The 17088-nt window shown below is 49.1% G+C and overlaps 1 protein-coding gene across 3 annotated transcripts in view; it reads right to left on the reverse strand.

Annotated features, from left to right (window-relative positions):
* Window positions 1–17088, reverse strand: part of ROBO4 (roundabout guidance receptor 4) — a 131266-nt gene that overhangs the window by 23741 nt on the left and 90437 nt on the right. For all 3 annotated transcript variants that reach the window (XM_077249561.1, XM_077249560.1, XM_077249562.1), the window contains 7 exons: window positions 15166–15337; window positions 14722–14904; window positions 14316–14358; window positions 12790–12929; window positions 9122–9457; window positions 1316–1417; window positions 780–936 (listed from right to left, as the gene is read on the reverse strand). In XM_077249561.1, coding sequence (XP_077105676.1) covers window positions 780–936; window positions 1316–1417; window positions 9122–9457; window positions 12790–12929; window positions 14316–14358; window positions 14722–14904; window positions 15166–15337 — 1133 coding nt within the window. The remainder of the gene's footprint in view (window positions 1–779; window positions 937–1315; window positions 1418–9121; window positions 9458–12789; window positions 12930–14315; window positions 14359–14721; window positions 14905–15165; window positions 15338–17088) is intronic.

Raw genomic sequence — 17088 nt, forward strand, 5'->3', positions numbered from 1 at the left:
CCGTATAGCCGCACGCAGCGCTCCGCATAATCGCACAAAGCGCTCCTTATAACCGCACGCAGAGCTCCGTCTAACCGCACACAGCGCTCCATATACCCGCACGCAGCTCTCCGTATAACCGCACACGGTGCTCCGTATAACCGCACGCATTGCTCTGTATAACCGCACGCAGTGCTCCGTATAACCGCAGAGCGCTCCGTATAACCGCACGCAGCGCTCCGTATAACTGTACAGAGCGCTCCATATAACCGCACAAAGCGCTCCGTATAACCGCACAAAGCGCTCCGTATAACCGCACAAAGCGCTCCGTATAACCGCACAAAGCGCTCCGTATAACCGCACAAAGCGCTCCGTATAACCGCACGCAGCTCTCCGTATAACCGCACGCAGCGCTCCGTATAACCGTACAGAGCGCTCCGTATAACCGCACAAAGCGCTCCGTATAACCGCACAAAGCGCTCCGTATAACCGCACAAAGCGCTCCGTATAACCGCACAAAGCGCTCCGTATAACCGCACGCAGCTCTCCGTATAACCGCACGCAGCGCTCCGTATAACCGCACAGAGCGCTCCGTATAACTGCACAAAGCGCTCCGTATAACCGCACAGAGCGCTCCGTATAACCGCACAAAGCGCTCAGTGTAACCGCACACAGTGCTCCGTATAACCGCACAAAGCGCTCAGTGAAACCGCACGCATATATATAAGACCTTCCACATTTATGATCTCTGCCTGCTGTCAGCACATGGGACTGTAAGCCCCTTATAAGAGGTCTCTTACGGTTTCTCCAGGCGGCCGCTGGGTTCTCCCTCTGGTGGAGGAGGAGCCGGTGGTGGCGGCAGGGGGCTGCCATAAGGTAGGAGGTCCAGCACTTTCAGGGATGTGCTGTAGTGGAGGATCTTTGGAGAGCTGAACGTCTTCATTACTTTTGCATAACCTGCAGAGGAGGGAAATGCTCATCAGTTCTATCCTATGAGAGTTGTTGGCCGTTGCAGCATCCACATATTCCAGGACTCAGGGTCCCAACATGTCGATCACTGAGTAGCCCCCCCTACTGGACTCGTGGACAAACATCAGGCATTTGAAGGAATAAAATACAAGTTTAACAAACTTTTTTAACAATAATGTCCATCAACCTATCAGCTCCTCCCGCTGTGTAAATTCCCGCCTGCAGGTCAGACACGGCATGTTCCCTTTAATGCCCCCTTTTATGAACTTCAATCAGAGATTTGGACAATGAGGGTCTCCCAGAACCCTGCTCTACCGCTGTGTATCTATGTGATGCAGCTCAGACTCTGCTGCGGCCGGTTACTCACCTTTTCCTGCTGGGTTCCCGTCTACACTCTTCACGCTGGGAGCGCTGCAGCTGTCTGACTGACAACAGGGAGACAGGGGGGCGCTGTTCACATGATGCAGCTCTGCAAGCGCAAGAGAAAAGATGGCTCATTATCTCACAAAGAACAATGGAAATATTCAGGTGCAAATCACAGCAACCCAGAGTGTGGACCTGTGGGAACATAATCCTAATATTCCCTCCAGTACAGTATAGCGCCTGCTCCTCCGCTCTACAGTACAGTATAGTGCCTCCTCCTCCGCTCTACAGTAAAGTATAGTGCCTCCTCCTCCACTCTACAGTAAAGTATAGTGCCTCCTCCTCCACTCTACAGTACAGTGCCTCCTCCTCCTCTCTACAGTACAGTATAGTGCCTCCTCCTCCGCTCTACAGTACAGTATAGTGCCTCCTCCTCCGCTCTACAGTACAGTATAGTGCCTCCTCCTCCGCTCTACAGTACAGTGCCTCCTCCTCCTCTCTACAGTACAGTATAGTGCCTCCTCCTCCGCTCTACAGTACAGTATAGTGCCTCCTCCTCCTCTCTACAGTACAGTATAGTGCCTCTGCCTCCTCTCTACAGTACAGTATAGTGCCTCCTCCTCCTCTCTACAGTACAGTATAGTGCCTCCGCCTCCTCTCTACAGTACAGTATAGTGCCTCCGCCTCCTCTCTACAGTACAGTATAGTGCCTCCTCCTCCGCTCTACAGTACAGTATAGTGCCTCCTCCTCCGCTCTACAGTACAGTACAGTGCCTCCTCCTCTCTACAGTACAGTATAGTGCCTCCTCCTCCTCTCTACAGTACAGTATAGCGCCTCCTCCTCCTCTCTACAGTACAGTATAGCGCCTCCTCCTCTACAGCACAGTATAGCACCTCCTCCTCCTCTCTACAGTACAGTACCTCCTCCTCTCTACAGTATAGTATAACGCCTCCTCTTCCTCTACAGTACAGTATAGCACCTCCTCCTCCTCTCTACAGTACAGTACCTCCTCCTCTCTACAGTATAGCATAGCGCCTTCTCTTCCTCTACAGTACAGTATAGCGCCCCCTCCCTCTCTACAGTACAGTGCCTCCTCCTCTCTACAGTACAGTACCTCCTCCTCTCTACAGTACAGTATAGCGCCTCCTCTTCCTCTCTACAGTACAGTATAGCGCCTCCTCTTCCTCTCTACAGTACAGTATAGAACCTCCTCCCTCTCTACAGTAGTGTTGCCTCCTCCTCTCTACAGTACAGCATAGCGCCTCCTCCTCCTTTCTACAGTACAGTATATCACCGCCCTCTCTACAGTACAGTATAGCGCCTCCTCCTCCTCTCTACAGTACAGTATAGCGCCTCCTCCACCTCTCTACAGTACAGTATAGCGCCTCCTCCACCTCTCTACAGTACACTATAGCGCCTCCTCCCCTCTATAGTATAGCGCCTCCTCTCTATAGTACATTATATCACCTTCTCCCTCTCTACAGTACAGTATAGAACCTCCTCCCTCTCTACAGTACAGTGTCGCCTCCTCCTCTCTACAGTACAGTATAGCGCCGCCTCCTCCTCTCTACAGTACAGTATATCACCTTCTCCCTCTCTACAGTACAGTATAGCGCCTCCTCCTCCTCTCCACAGTACAGTATTGCGCCTCCTCCACCTCTCTACAGTACAGTATAGCGCCTCCTCCTCCTCTCTATAGTACATTATATCACCATCTCCCTCTCTACAGTACAGTATAGCGCCTCCGCCTCCTCTCTACAGTACAGTATAGCGTCTCCTCCTCCTCTCTACAGTACAGCATAGCGCCTCCTCCTCTACAGTACAGTATAGTGCCTCCTCCTCTCTACAGTACAGCATAGTGCCTCCTCCTCTACAGTACAGTATAGTGCCTCCTCCTCTCTACAGTACAGTATAGCACCTCCTCCTCCTCTCTACAGTACAGTACCTCCTCCTCCTCCTCTCTACAGTATAGTATAGCGCCTCCTCTACAGTACAGTATAGCGCCTCCTCCCTCTCTACAGTAGTGCCTCCTCCTCTACAGTACAGTGCCTCCTCCTCCTCTCTACAGTATAGTATAGCGCCTCCTCCTCCTCTCTACAGTACAGTACCTCCTCCTCTCTACAGTATAGTATAGCGACTCCTCTACAGTACAGTATAGCGCCTCCTCCCTCTCTACAGTAGTGCCTCCTCCTCTACAGTACAGTGCCTCCTCCTCCTCTACAGTATAGTATAGTGCCTCCTCCTCCTCTCTACAGTACAGTACCTCCTCCTCTCTACAGTATAGTATAGCGTCTCCTCTACAGTGCAGTATAGCGCCCCCTCCCTCTCTACAGTACAATGCCGCCTCCTCTCTACAGTACAGTGCCTACTCCTCTACAGTACAGTATAGCGCCTCCTCTTCCTCTCTACAGTACAGTATAGCGCCTCCTCTTCCTCTCTACAGTACAGTATAGCGCCTCTTCTTCCTCTCTACAGTACAGAACCTCCTCCCTCTCTACAGTAGTGTCGCCTCCTCCTCTACAGTACAGTATAGCGCCTCCTCCTCTCTACAGTACAGTATATCACCTTCTCCCAATCTACAGTACAGTATAGCGCCTCCTCCTCCTCTCTACAGTACAGTATATCACCGCCCTCTCTACAGTACAGTATAGCGCCTCCTCCCCTCTATAGTATAGCGCCTCCTACTCCTCTCTATAGTACATTATATCACCTTCTCCCTCTCTACAGTACAGTATAGCGCCTCCTCTTCCTCTCTACAGTACAGTATAGAACCTCCTCCTCCTCCCTCTCTACAGTAGTGTCGCCTCCTCCTCTCTACAGTACAGTATAGCGCCGCCTCCTCCTCTCTACAGTACAGTATATCACCTTCTCCCTCTCTACAGTACAGTATATCACCTTCTACCTCTCTACAGTACAGTATAGCGCCTCCTCCACCTCTCTACAGTACAGTATAGCGCCTCCTCCTCCTCTCTGTAGTACATTATATCACCTTCTCCCTCTCTACAGTACAGTATAGCGCCTCCGCCTCCTCTCTACAGTACAGTATAGCGCCTCCTCTCTATAGTACATTATATCACCTTCTCCCTCTCTACAGTACAGTATAGCCCCTCCGCCTCCTCTCTACAGTACAGTATAGCGCCACCTCCTCCTCTCTATAGTACATTATATCACCTTCTCCCTCTCTACAGTACAGTATAGTGCCTCCGCCTCCTCTCTACAGTACAGTATAGCGCCTCCTCCTCCTCTATACAGTATAGAGCCTCCACCTCCTCTATACAGTACAGTATAGCGCCTCCACCTCCTCTCTACAGTACAGTATAGTGCCTCCTCCTCCTCTCTACAGTACAGTATAGCGCGCCTCCTCTCTACAGTATAGTATATCACCTTCTCCCTCTCTACAGTAGATCGCCTTCTCCTCCTCTACAGTAGAGTATAGCGCCTCCGCCTCCTCTCTACAGTACAGTATAGCGCCTCCTCCTCTCTACAGTACAGTATAGCGCCTCCTCCTCCTCTATACAGTACAGTATAGCGCCTCCGCCTCCTCTCTACAGTACAGTATAGTGCCTCCTCCTCCTCTATACAGTACAGTATAGTGCCTCCTCCTCTCTACAGTACAGTATAGCGCCTCCTCCTCCTCTATACAGTACAGTATAGCGCCTCCGTCTCCTCTCTACAGTACAGTATAGCGCCTCCTCCTCCTCTCTACAGTACAGTATAGTGCCTCCTCCTCCTCTATACAGTACAGTATAGTGCCTCCTCCTCTCTACAGTACAGTATAGCGCCTCCTCCACCTCTATACAGTACAGTATAGCGCCTCCACTTCCTCTATACAGTACAGTATAGCGCCTCCACCTCCTCTCTACAGTACAGTATAGTGCCTCCTCCTCTCTACAGTACAGTATAGCGCCTCCTCCTCTCTACAGTACAGTACCTCCTCCTCTCTATAGTACAGTGCCTCCTCTCTACAGTACAGTATAGCGCCTCCTCCCCCTCTCTACAGTACAGAGCCTTCTCCGCTCTACAGTACAGCGCCTCCTCCTCCTCTATACAGTACAGTATAGTGCCTCCTCCTCCTCTCTATAGTACAGTACAGTGCCTCCTCCTCTCTACAGTACAGTATAGTGCCTCCTCCTCTCTACAGTACAGTATAGTGCCTCCGCCTCCTCTCTACAGTACAGTATAGCGCTTCCTCCTCCTCTATACAGTACAGTATAGTGCCTCCTCTCCACAGTACGGTATAGCACTTCCTCCTCTCTACAAAACAGTATAGTGCCTCCTCCTCCTCTCTACAGTATAGTATAGCGCCTCCTCCTCCTCTCTATATTACACCTCCTCTCTATAGTACAGTACAGCACCCCTAGCCTCTTGTTGTGTGAGCCATTATATATTTACTAGATGGTGGCCCGATCGGGTATTCTAGAATATGTATGCGTAGTGTATAGCACAGCCCACGTAGTATATTGCGCAGCCCACGCAGTACATTGCGCAGCCCACGCAGTACATTGCGCAGCCCACGCAGTACATTGCGCAGCCCACGCAGTACACTGTGTTCCAAATTATTATGCAAATTGGATTTAAGTGTCATAAAGATTTAATTGTTTTGTTTTTCAAATGAACTAGTGTATGGTATTGTGTCTCAGGGCTCAATGGATCACTTAAATCAATCTTAAACACATGTGATAATTGGTTTTCCAGGTGATTCTAATTAAAGGAAAACTACTTAAAAATGATGTTCCACATTATTAAGCAGGTCACAGTTTTCAAGTAACATGGGAAAGAAAAAGGATCTCTCTGCTGCTGAAAAGCATCAAATAGTGCAATGCCTTGGTGAAGGGATGAAAACATTAGAAATTTCCCCAAAACTTAAGCGTGATTATCGTACTGTTAAGAGATTTGTGGCTGTATCTGAGCACAAATGTGTTTGTGCTGATAAAGGCATAATGAGGAAGATTTCTGCCAGGCAAGTTCATCGGATTAAGAGAGCAGCTGCTAAAAAGCCATTACAAAGCAGCAAACAGATATTTGAAGCTGCTGGTGCCTCTGGAGTCCCTCGAACCTCAAGGTGTAGGCTCCTTCAAAGGCTTGCTGTGGTGCATAAACCTACTATTCGGCCACCCTTAAACAGTGTTCACAAGCAGAAATGGTTGTATTGGGCCCACACATACATGAAGACTAATTTCTAAACAGTCTTGTTTACTGATAAGTGTTGAGCAACCCTGGATGGTCCAGATGGATGGAGTAGTGGAAGGTTGGTGGATGGCCACCATGTCCCAACAAGGCTGCAAAGTCAGCGAGGAGGTGGAGGAGTCATGTTTTGGGCCAGAATCATGGGAAACAGCTGGTAAGGCCCTTTAAGGTTCCTGAAGGTGTGAAAATGACCTCTGCAAAGTATATAGAGTTTCTGACTGACAACTTTCTTCTATGGTCTAAAAAGCAGAAACGTGCCTTCAGTAGCAAAATCATCTTCATGCTGACAATGCCCCATCTCATGCTGCAAAGAATACCTCTGAGTCATTGGCTGCTATGGGCATAAAAGGAGATAAACTCATGGTGTGGCCACCATCTTCCCCTGACCTCAACCCTATAGAGAACCTTTAGAGGATCATCAAGCAAAAGATCTATGAGGGTGGGAGGCAGTTCACATCCAAACAGCAGCTCTGGGAGGCTATTCCAACTTCATGCAAAGAAATACAAGCAGAAACTCTCCAAAAACTCACAAGTTCAATGGATGCAAGAATTGTGAAGGTGACATCAAAGAATGTTAACATGTAACTTGGCCTGTTGGGATGTTTTGGCGTTAAATAGCTTTTTGTTGAGTGAATGTGAAATCCTAATGCTGCAAATTCCACAAATGAGCATTTTCAGTTCTTTAAAACATATCTAATGTTTAGAAATTCTACTGTGCCTAATAATTTGGAACAGTGCATTTTGAGTTTTTATTCATTTTGGAGATTATACTGTTATCATTGGGAGGTTTATTCAATAAAACTCGATGTATACTCTAATGGGTGATTACTTTTATTAGACTGACTGTCATTTGCACCAACCATTTAGGAAAATCCGATAAAAATGTAATTTGCATAATAATTTGGAACATAGTGCACATTGCGCAGCCCACGCAGTACATTGCGCAACCCACGCAGTACATTGCGCAGCCCACGCAGTACATTGCGCAGCCCACGCAGTACATTGCGCAGCCCACGCAGTACATTGCGCAGCCCACGCAGTACATTGCGCAGCCCACGCAGTACATTGCGCAGCCCACGTAGTACATTGCGCAGCCCACGTAGTACATTGCGCAGCCCACGTAGTACATTGCGCAGCCCACGTAGTACATTGCGCAGCCCACGTTGTACATTGCGCAGCCCACGTTGTACATTGCGCAGCCCACGTAGTACATTGCGCAGCCCACGCAGTACATTGCGCAGCCCACGCAGTACATTGCGCAGCCCACGCAGTACATTGCGCAGCCCACGCAGTACATTGCGCAGCCCACGTAGTACATTGCGCAGCCCACGTAGTATATTGCGCAGCCCACTTTGTATATTGCGCAGCCCACGTAGTATATTGGGCAGCCCATGTTGTATATTGCGGAGCCCACGCAGTATATTGAGCAGCCCACGTTGTATATTGCGCAGCCCACGTTGTATATTGCACAGCCCACGTATATAGCAATGTGGGCATGATATCCCTGTTAAAAAACAAACAAATTAAAATTAAAAATAGTTATATACTCACCTTCCGTTGGCGCCTGGATCCAGGAAGCGGTTACCGACGCTTGGGATCCAGCAAAGCTCCGCCGAGCCGCTCGCGCAGGCCGCCATCTTCTGTTCCCAGGATGCATTGCGAAATTACCCAGATGACTTAGCGGTCTCGCGAGACCGCTAAGTCTTCTGGGTAATTTCGCAATGCATCGCCGGGAACGGAAGATGGCGGCCGGCGCGAGAGGCTCGGCGGACTACGGAGTGTGAGTATAGCAGGTTTTTTGTTTTTTAATTATTTTTAACATTACATTTTTTTACTATGGATGCTGCATAGGCTGCATCAATAGTAAAAAATTGGGGACACACAGGGTTAATAGCAGCGGTTACGGAGTGCGTTACCCGCCGGCATTAACCTTGTGTGAGCGGTGACCGGAGGGGAGTATGCGGGCGCCGGGCAGTGAGTGCGGGGAGTAAGGAGCGGCCATTTTCTTCCGGACTGTGAGCGTCGCTGATTGGTCGTGGGCGTTTTGCCATGACCAATCAGCGACTTGAATTCCATGACAGACAGAGGCCGCGACCAATGAATATCCGTGACAGACAGAAGGACAGACAGAAGGACAGACAGAAAGACGGAAGTACCCCTTAGACAATTATATAGTAGATAAAGAAAGAAGAAAATGTGGCACTCACCAGCTTGTGCTGCGATAACAAAGTCCTTTATTGCGCCATAGCGTGGACTGAGGACATCATAGTTGTCGCACCTGGACCCGTTGAAGTGCAGTCCGCGCGAAACGGCCGTCGTCCTCGGCCACCTTGCACCCTCGTATATACCTGCAGCTGTTATTATGATGTCCTCAGTCCATGCTATGGCGCAATAAAGGACTTTGTTATCGCAGCACAAGCTGGTGAGTGCCACATTTTCTTCTTTCTTTGTATATGTTGCTCTTGGACTGCTAATCAATGTTGAGCACCACAAAGCCAGTGCAAGATACCACCTGATTGTGTACAGGGAACTTTTGCTGCTGCAGCCACAGAAAACTGCAGGTGTAACCTAGTGCCGTTCTACTTTTCTCTATGAAATTAATTATTATATATTTATATTCACCCCTCTTAAGATATTGGCTCCTGGGCTCCTTCAGGGCCATATTTGGTGGTACAGGAACTACAGGTTTTCCAGAAATCTTGCTTCTTGCTCCTCCCTGTGTGAGGCTGTTGGCACTGCCATGACAGTGTGGGAACAGGCTGTGATCATACAGTCCTAGAGGTATCCCCGACTTAGAGCTAATTCCCATTCCGGGAGGTCTAACAGGAGAGGAGCACTGGAACGTTGTCAGGTCCTTTCCTGGGAGGTCCACATACAGTGCTCCATACATACTGCTGTCCGGAACAAGCGGGATGATCTGACTGCGGCTGCCATCACTCTTACGTTCAAATGAGAGGTCTGCAAAACAGGACAGAAATGATACACATCTGCACAGCTCCCAAAGTGTCAGCGTCATTATCCTGTACCCCAAGTTTCAGCGTCATTATCCTGTACCCGAGTGTCAGTGTTATTATCCTGTACCCCGAGTGTCAGCGTCATTATCCTGTACCCCGAGTGTCAGTGTCATTATCCTGTACCCCGAGTGTCAGCGTCATTATCCTGTACCCCAAGTTTCAGCGTCATTATCCTGTACCCGAGTGTCAGCGTCATTATCCTGTACCCCGAGTGTCAGCGTCATTATCCTGTACCCCGAGTGTCAGCGTCATTATCCTGTACCCCAAGTTTCAGCGTCATTATCCTGTACCCGAGTGTCAGCGTCATTATCCTGTACCCCGAGTGTCAGTGTCATTATCCTGTACCCCGAGTGTCAGTGTCATTATCCTGTACCCCGAGTGTCAGTGTCATTATCCTGTACCCCGAGTGTCAGCGTCATTATCCTGTACCCCGAGTGTCAGCGTCATTATCCTGTACCCCAAGTTTCAGCGTCATTATCCTGTACCCGAGTGTCAGCGTCATTATCCTGTACCCCGAGTGTCAGCGTCATTATCCTGTACCCCGAGTGTCAGCATCATTATCCTGTACCCCGAGTGTCAGCATCATTATCCTGTACCCCGAGTGTCAGCGTCATTATCCTGTACCCCGAGTGTCAGTGTCATTATCCTGTACCCCGAGTGTCAGTGTCATTATCCTGTACCCCGAGTGTCAGCGTCATTATCCTGTACCCCCAGTGTCAGCGTCATTATCCTGTACTCCGAGTGTCAGTGTCATTATCCTGTACCCCGAGTGTCAGCGTCATTATCCTGTACCCAGAGTGTCAGTGTCATTATCCTGTACCCCGAGTGTCAGCGTCATTATCCTGTACCTCGACTGTCAGTGTCATTATCCTGTACCCCAAGTGACAGTGTCATTATCCTGTACCCCGAGTGTCAGTGTCATTATCCTGTACCCCGAGTGTCAGTGTCATTATCCTGTACTCCGAGTGTCAGTGTCATTATCCTGTACCCCGAGTGTCAGTGCCATTATCCTGTACCCCGAGTGTCAGTGTCATTATCCTGTACCCCGAGTGTCAGCGTCATTATCCTGTACCCCGAGTGTCAGTGTCATTATCCTGTACCCCGAGTGTCAGCGTCATTATCCTGTACCCCGAGTGTCAGTGTCATTATCCTGTACCCCGACTCTCAGTGTCATTATCCTGTACCCCGAGTGTCAGTGTCATTATCCTGTACCCCGAGTGTCAGTGTCATTATCCTGTACCTCGACTGTCAGCGTCACCATCCTGTACCCCGACTGTCAGTGTCATTATCCTGTACCCCGAATGTCAGCGTCATTATCCTGTACCCCGAGTGTCAGTGTCATTATCCTGTACCCCGAGTGTCAGTGTCATTATCCTGTACCTCGACTGTCAGCGTCACCATCCTGTACCCCGACTGTCAGTGTCATTATCCTGTACCCCGAATGTCAGCGTCATTATCCTGTACCCCGAGTGTCAGTGTCATTATCCTGTACCCCGAGCGTCAGTGTCATTATCCAGTACCCCGAGTGTCAGTGTCATTATCCTGTACCCCGAGTGTCAGTGTCATTATCCTGTACTCCGAGTGTCAGTGTCATTATCCTGTACCCCGAGTGTCAGTGCCATTATCCTGTACCCCGAGTGTCAGTGTCATTATCCTGTACCCCGAGTGTCAGCGTCATTATCCTGTACCCCGAGTGTCAGTGTCATTATCCTGTACCCCGAGTGTCAGCGTCATTATCCTGTACCCCGAGTGTCAGTGTCATTATCCTGTACCCCGAGTGTCAGTGTCATTATCCTGTACCCCGAGTGTCAGTGTCATTATCCTGTACCTCGACTGTCAGCGTCACCATCCTGTACCCCGACTGTCAGTGTCATTATCCTGTACCCCGAATGTCAGCGTCATTATCCTGTACCCCGAGTGTCAGCGTCATTATCCTGTACCCCGAGTGTCAGTGTCATTATCCTGTACCCCGAGTGTCAGCGTCATTATCCTGTACCCCGAGTGTCAGTGTCATTATCCTGTACCCCGACTCTCAGTGTCATTATCCTGTACCCCGAGTGTCAGTGTCATTATCCTGTACCCCGAGTGTCAGTGTCATTATCCTGTACCTCGACTGTCAGCGTCACCATCCTGTACCCCGACTGTCAGTGTCATTATCCTGTACCCCGAATGTCAGCGTCATTATCCTGTACCCCGAGTGTCAGTGTCATTATCCTGTACCCCGAGTGTCAGCGTCATTATCCTGTACCCAGAGTGTCAGTGTCATTATCCTGTACCCCGAGTGTCAGCGTCATTATCCTGTACCCCGAGTGTCAGTGTCATTATCCTGTACCCCGACTCTCAGTGTCATTATCCTGTACCCCGAGTGTCAGTGTCATTATCCTGTACCCCGAGTGTCAGTGTCATTATCCTGTACCTCGACTGTCAGCGTCACCATCCTGTACCCCGAGTGTCAGTGTCATTATCCTGTACCCCGAGCGTCATCGTCATTATCCTGTACCCCCAGTGTCAGAATCACTATCCCATACCCCAAGGGTCAGCATCATTATTTTGCACCCCAAGGGTCAGCGTCATCATCCTGTTCCACCAATGTCAGCGTCCTTATCTTCTACTGCGAGTGTCATCGTCATCACCCCATACTCCATAAGTGTCAGTGCCACCCAGTTTCACCATAGTCAGTGTCATTATCCTGTACCCAGATTGTCAGTGTCAACCTGTACCCCAATTATTACTATGTATTGTATAATGTGTAATGCAATGTATGAAGCTTTACAACTAACCATTATTACATGATATAAATACCCCACATCAATAACTTTACTGTGTACATTTCGCCCTCTGGTGGTCACACTTGAATACTGCGTTCTTCACAGTTGATATCAGAAGACAATGTAACAGGTTTCACAACCAAATAGTCGGTGTGACGAAAGTGTAGAATATTTCAATATTTCTATCCATGCACTCTAATACAGCATTACTCCACAATAATCGCCCTGTCAGCTTCAGGAATTCTCATCCTGATATTACTGAAAAGCACAAATTATTAGTTTCACGTCTGTGGAATAAACTGGAAGAGGCGTCCAGATCCGACATTAGGAAAATCTGCGTAACTTAAGAAAAGCTTCTGAGATGTCGGCACCAGCAGGAGCCAAGAGCTGTCAGACATGGCCGACAGCAGCATCACCCTGTGCATGTGCCCCCATAATAATCAGGTTATGTATGGCCCCCAGTACAGCCCCGATGAGCAGCTCACAAGTCACCTCCCCATTCACCTACTGGATTTATGGAAGTCCGCCGCGTCCTTGTTCTCCATCCACAGTAACTGACTGTTCATGCTGGTCGTACTGCTGTAGTTCCTAGAACATGAAGCCGATTTCCAGGTGTTCGAGAGCCACGGCGAGTCACTCGTGTCCATTCTGTGCGAAAGAGCATCATGTGAATCTGGGGTCACAACAGCCCCGCATGTACAATATCTGGGATTCTGCAGCTTATAAGCTAAAATCTCATAGCATTCCCTGCTTGCTCAGTGTGCGCTCAAAGCTTCCCCTGCTGCACTGTATTCTGCAAGTGTGAATTTACACATATCTGCTGCAGATAAAACATACTGCCCCCCCAGCAAGAGCGCAGCTACACTGGTATGGGTGTCTGACTACAAGACTACTGACTAACAACCGGCAACATAGTGAGTGCAGCTCTGGAGTATAATACAGGAGGGAACTCAGGATCAGTAATGTAATGTATGTACACAGTGACTGCACCAGCAGAATAGTGAGTGCAGCTCTGGGGTATAATACAGCAGGTAACTCAGGATCAGTAATGTAATGTATGTACACAGTGACTGCACCAGCAGAATAGTGAGTGCAGCTCTGGAGTATAATGCAGGATGTAACACAGGATCAGTAATGTAATGTATGTACACAGTGACTGCACCAGCAGAATAGTGAGTGCAGCTCTGGGGTATAACACAGGATGTAACTCAGGATCAGTAATGTAATGTATGTACACAGTGACTGTACCAGCAGAATAGTGAGTGCAGCTCTGGGGTATAATACAGGAGGTAACTCAGGATCAGTAATGTAATGTATATACACAGTGACTGCACCAGCAGAATAGTGAGTGCAGCTCTGGAGTATAATAAGGAGGTAACTCAGGGTCAGTAATGTAATGTAAAGGTCCCTTTAAGTATAACTGGTCTGCGTACCCTCTCAAGTGAAGGCTCATATTTCAGTGCAGGTAAGATATCTCTCTGGGAGACATGTCATACAAAGTGTACATTGCAAAATGTCTCCCAAGAGCGCAATTTACAGCCGCCTGTGAAGGACAAACGCAAATGAGTCTTATTGAGCTGAGGAATCGCTGAAACAGAGTGATATTTTATAGTCGGTAAATGGCGCTGCCACAAACTCATTTCTTAACTGATTCTTCATGTTGAGTTATGACCTGTCTGGCGCCCACGGTGCTGAGGGCGGTGAGGAGCCTCCCTGATCCCATAATGATCAGTATAAGAAGAGGCGCATTACATGGCACAGAAGACTGGCGCTGCTGATGGAGGGACCCAATGTGTCTAAAACCAGTGGTTCTCACAGCCGGGGGTCTGATACAGCTGTGTCCAGTATAGACAATCCTCTGTATGACACAATGTATCAGTGCAGGTAAAACGTAACAGACTAACAGGATGGGAAAAATCTGTGCTGCTGCGATCACCGTTCAGAGGATTGTCCTTACTGGACACTAACGAAAAGTACTCTTATCTGTGGCCTCTAGATGGCGATCTGCACCCCCCGTAATAACACGGCCCTTACCTGTGTTTAATGATGGTGTCCTCACTGGCAAAACGGTAAAGACCTAACAAATGAAGAGTGCACAAAATATAAGTAACAGATATTTCTGGATGTATCCTTTTAAGGCCACGTTCAGTATTTTATAAGACAAAACCAGGAGCGGGTGATAAATACAGAAGTGGTGACTTGTTTCTATGATACTTTCCCTCTGATTGTTCCTCTCCTGGTTTTGGCTACAAATACTGATGTAAATGCTGACCGAATACTGACCGTGTGAACGTGGCCTAAAAGCTATTTTATCGGTTACTGCTGACAACCAGCCTGTATCTCCTGTGAGAGGTTGTCGCGGTCCAGTGGAATAACATCCCATAACTGAGGCCGCACTCCCCCAATATACAGTGTAATACACCATCACATCACCGCTCACCGCTGGGCGTCTTTGTGCTGTAACGTTTCGAGTTCCTCTGACACAAGTAAATGGCCACCGCCATCAGCATCAGCCAGGTCGCCCCACCCACGGTGGCGATGAAGGCCGGGTGTTTTATCACTTGGAGGAGGAGATCCAGCGGGATCGCACCGTCCGGGATGTCGTCTTTCATCTTTGGACTTTCTGCGGGATGAGGAGTAACCAGAAGAAGTAATGAGGATGAAGAGGAAAGACAGGAGGGGATCATGTCTGACTCCACAACTTACCAAACACGGAGGCCTCGATCCAAGACATAGCGGGGTGCTCCCACACACACTATCCATAGTACCGGTCATTCATATGAGATCAGTGGGGTCCAACACACCACACCCCCTCCAAATAGCTGGAAACTAATTGCCAGGACGTGGACACCCCCATTAAGGGTTTCCTTAAATCAATCCTTACCAATTAAGATGTATTTCGGGGTACTCGACTTTCCCACGCCGCTTTCGTACATGGCTGCGACCTGAACCTGATATTTCACACCCACTAGCAGCTGGGGGATCTCCAGGCTGTGGGTCCCTCCGTCCACCGTCCAGTTGGTATGAGGAAGGGTCTCATTTCCAAGGCACCAGATCTATGAAATCACATAAAAAATGCCTAGAAATATCAAGAAAATGGGCAGTGGGCACGAGCGGGCGCTTTCTGTGCATGAATCCTGTGCAGGTCCATCACAAGACCGTTCACTGTGTGACCATGTAGAGGAGCTCCAGAACGAGGCACAAATGGCAGCACACAGTAACCTGGCCTCATCACACGTCCGGCATGAGATACCGCTCATTATAACCTATTACTAGTGAGCTCTATATAAGAAGGGTTCGTCACGTCCCCCTCGCTGTCCTCCACGCCCCACACTCAGATCTCACACCGGACTCGCCGCGTCTTCTCTCTCACAGAGCCGGTGTCAGCCCGCTGGATGTGCCCTGTCGGCCCGATTCTAGGTGGGCTCTGTGGGCCGATCCATAACAAGGTCCTGATGTCTAAAGCTTTTATAGCTGTACTGTTCAGCTCACTGGCGTGGCACTCCCATTCACAGCAACAGAGGTGAACAATGGTCTCTCGTCTCACCCCAGGCTCACGGGCAACCTCTCTTATTCAGCCAGTCGCCCTCAGTGGCAGCTCCGCTCTACAGGTTGATGGAGGCAGCGCAGTTTCAGCTTATGTGCCTGTCCCTGAGATGCACGTTGTGGGCTCTCTCTCGCGTGGCCCCCGACTGCTGTGCCAGCCTTCTGCACCTGACCACAGAGGCAGGACAACATGTTCTTAGCCATGCTAGTAGCATCCTCACGCTTCCACATGTGTAGCACGCCTGCCCGAGTCCTGTGCCATTCAGGCTTCAATACACTTGATGCATTTTGGAGCCAGCTGAGTTCCCACTCACAGGTATACCTGCCCCCACCCGCTGCCTGTAGCGGTGAAATACTCATCCCCTTCTCCCACGAACAACTCACAGTGACAAAACACACTAACAAGATATTAAAGGGTTATTCCCAAAATCTCATCTTTTGCTCCATCCATAGAGTCAATGATAAGTGGCCAATAGCTGGAGGTCTGACTGGTGGGACCACCCAGTGATCCCAAGATCATGGCTCTGTAACTGGGTCATGAATGGAGACGAGTTGCGTGTGCTGGATCTCTGCTCCATTCACGGCGCACAGGATCGCCATCAATAGTCGGGCTCTACGCTCAGTTTTCTCAGAGGAGGAGCATGAACAAATCTTCTCCATTCAGATCTTCAGATCCAGGACTCTGATCTCAGGACTGCGCAGGTTCCCATCGGTCAGATCCTCAATAATCAGTAGCAGGGCCGTATTTAGGGTTTCTGCTGCCCTAGGCACTTTTAGTGCTGCCTCCCCCTTTGGTGAGTATGACACTATCGGCAGTGACTTTAGCAAGAATCGATGATGTGAAAGTCGCCTTTTGCAGCAGATCCGTCAGTTTTTCTGCATGTGCCGCATAATGGATCACTTACAGCAACACTGCGTTCGGCCTCATTCATTCCCTATGGGATTTGCGGCACTTGCCATGATCTGGCAAATGCAGTACCATACCTCCCAACTTCTGAAGAAGGGAAGGAGGTATAAAGTGTGCGGCGCGCGTAAATTTTAGGCCACGCCTCTGACCACACCCATTTCATAACTAGTCACACCCATATCCACGTCCCAACCACAGCCATTTAGCACTGCTGATCACACTGTTTTATATACAATAATTATAAACGAAACAATATGGCCACAGTGCTTCATACTGTATAATGGCCACACATGATGCTCCATACTGTATAATGACCACACATGATGCTCCATACTGTATAATGGCCACAAATGA

Source organism: Ranitomeya variabilis, chromosome 4 (assembly GCF_051348905.1).
Source record: "Ranitomeya variabilis isolate aRanVar5 chromosome 4, aRanVar5.hap1, whole genome shotgun sequence".
Classification (NCBI taxonomy): domain Eukaryota; kingdom Metazoa; phylum Chordata; class Amphibia; order Anura; family Dendrobatidae; genus Ranitomeya; species Ranitomeya variabilis.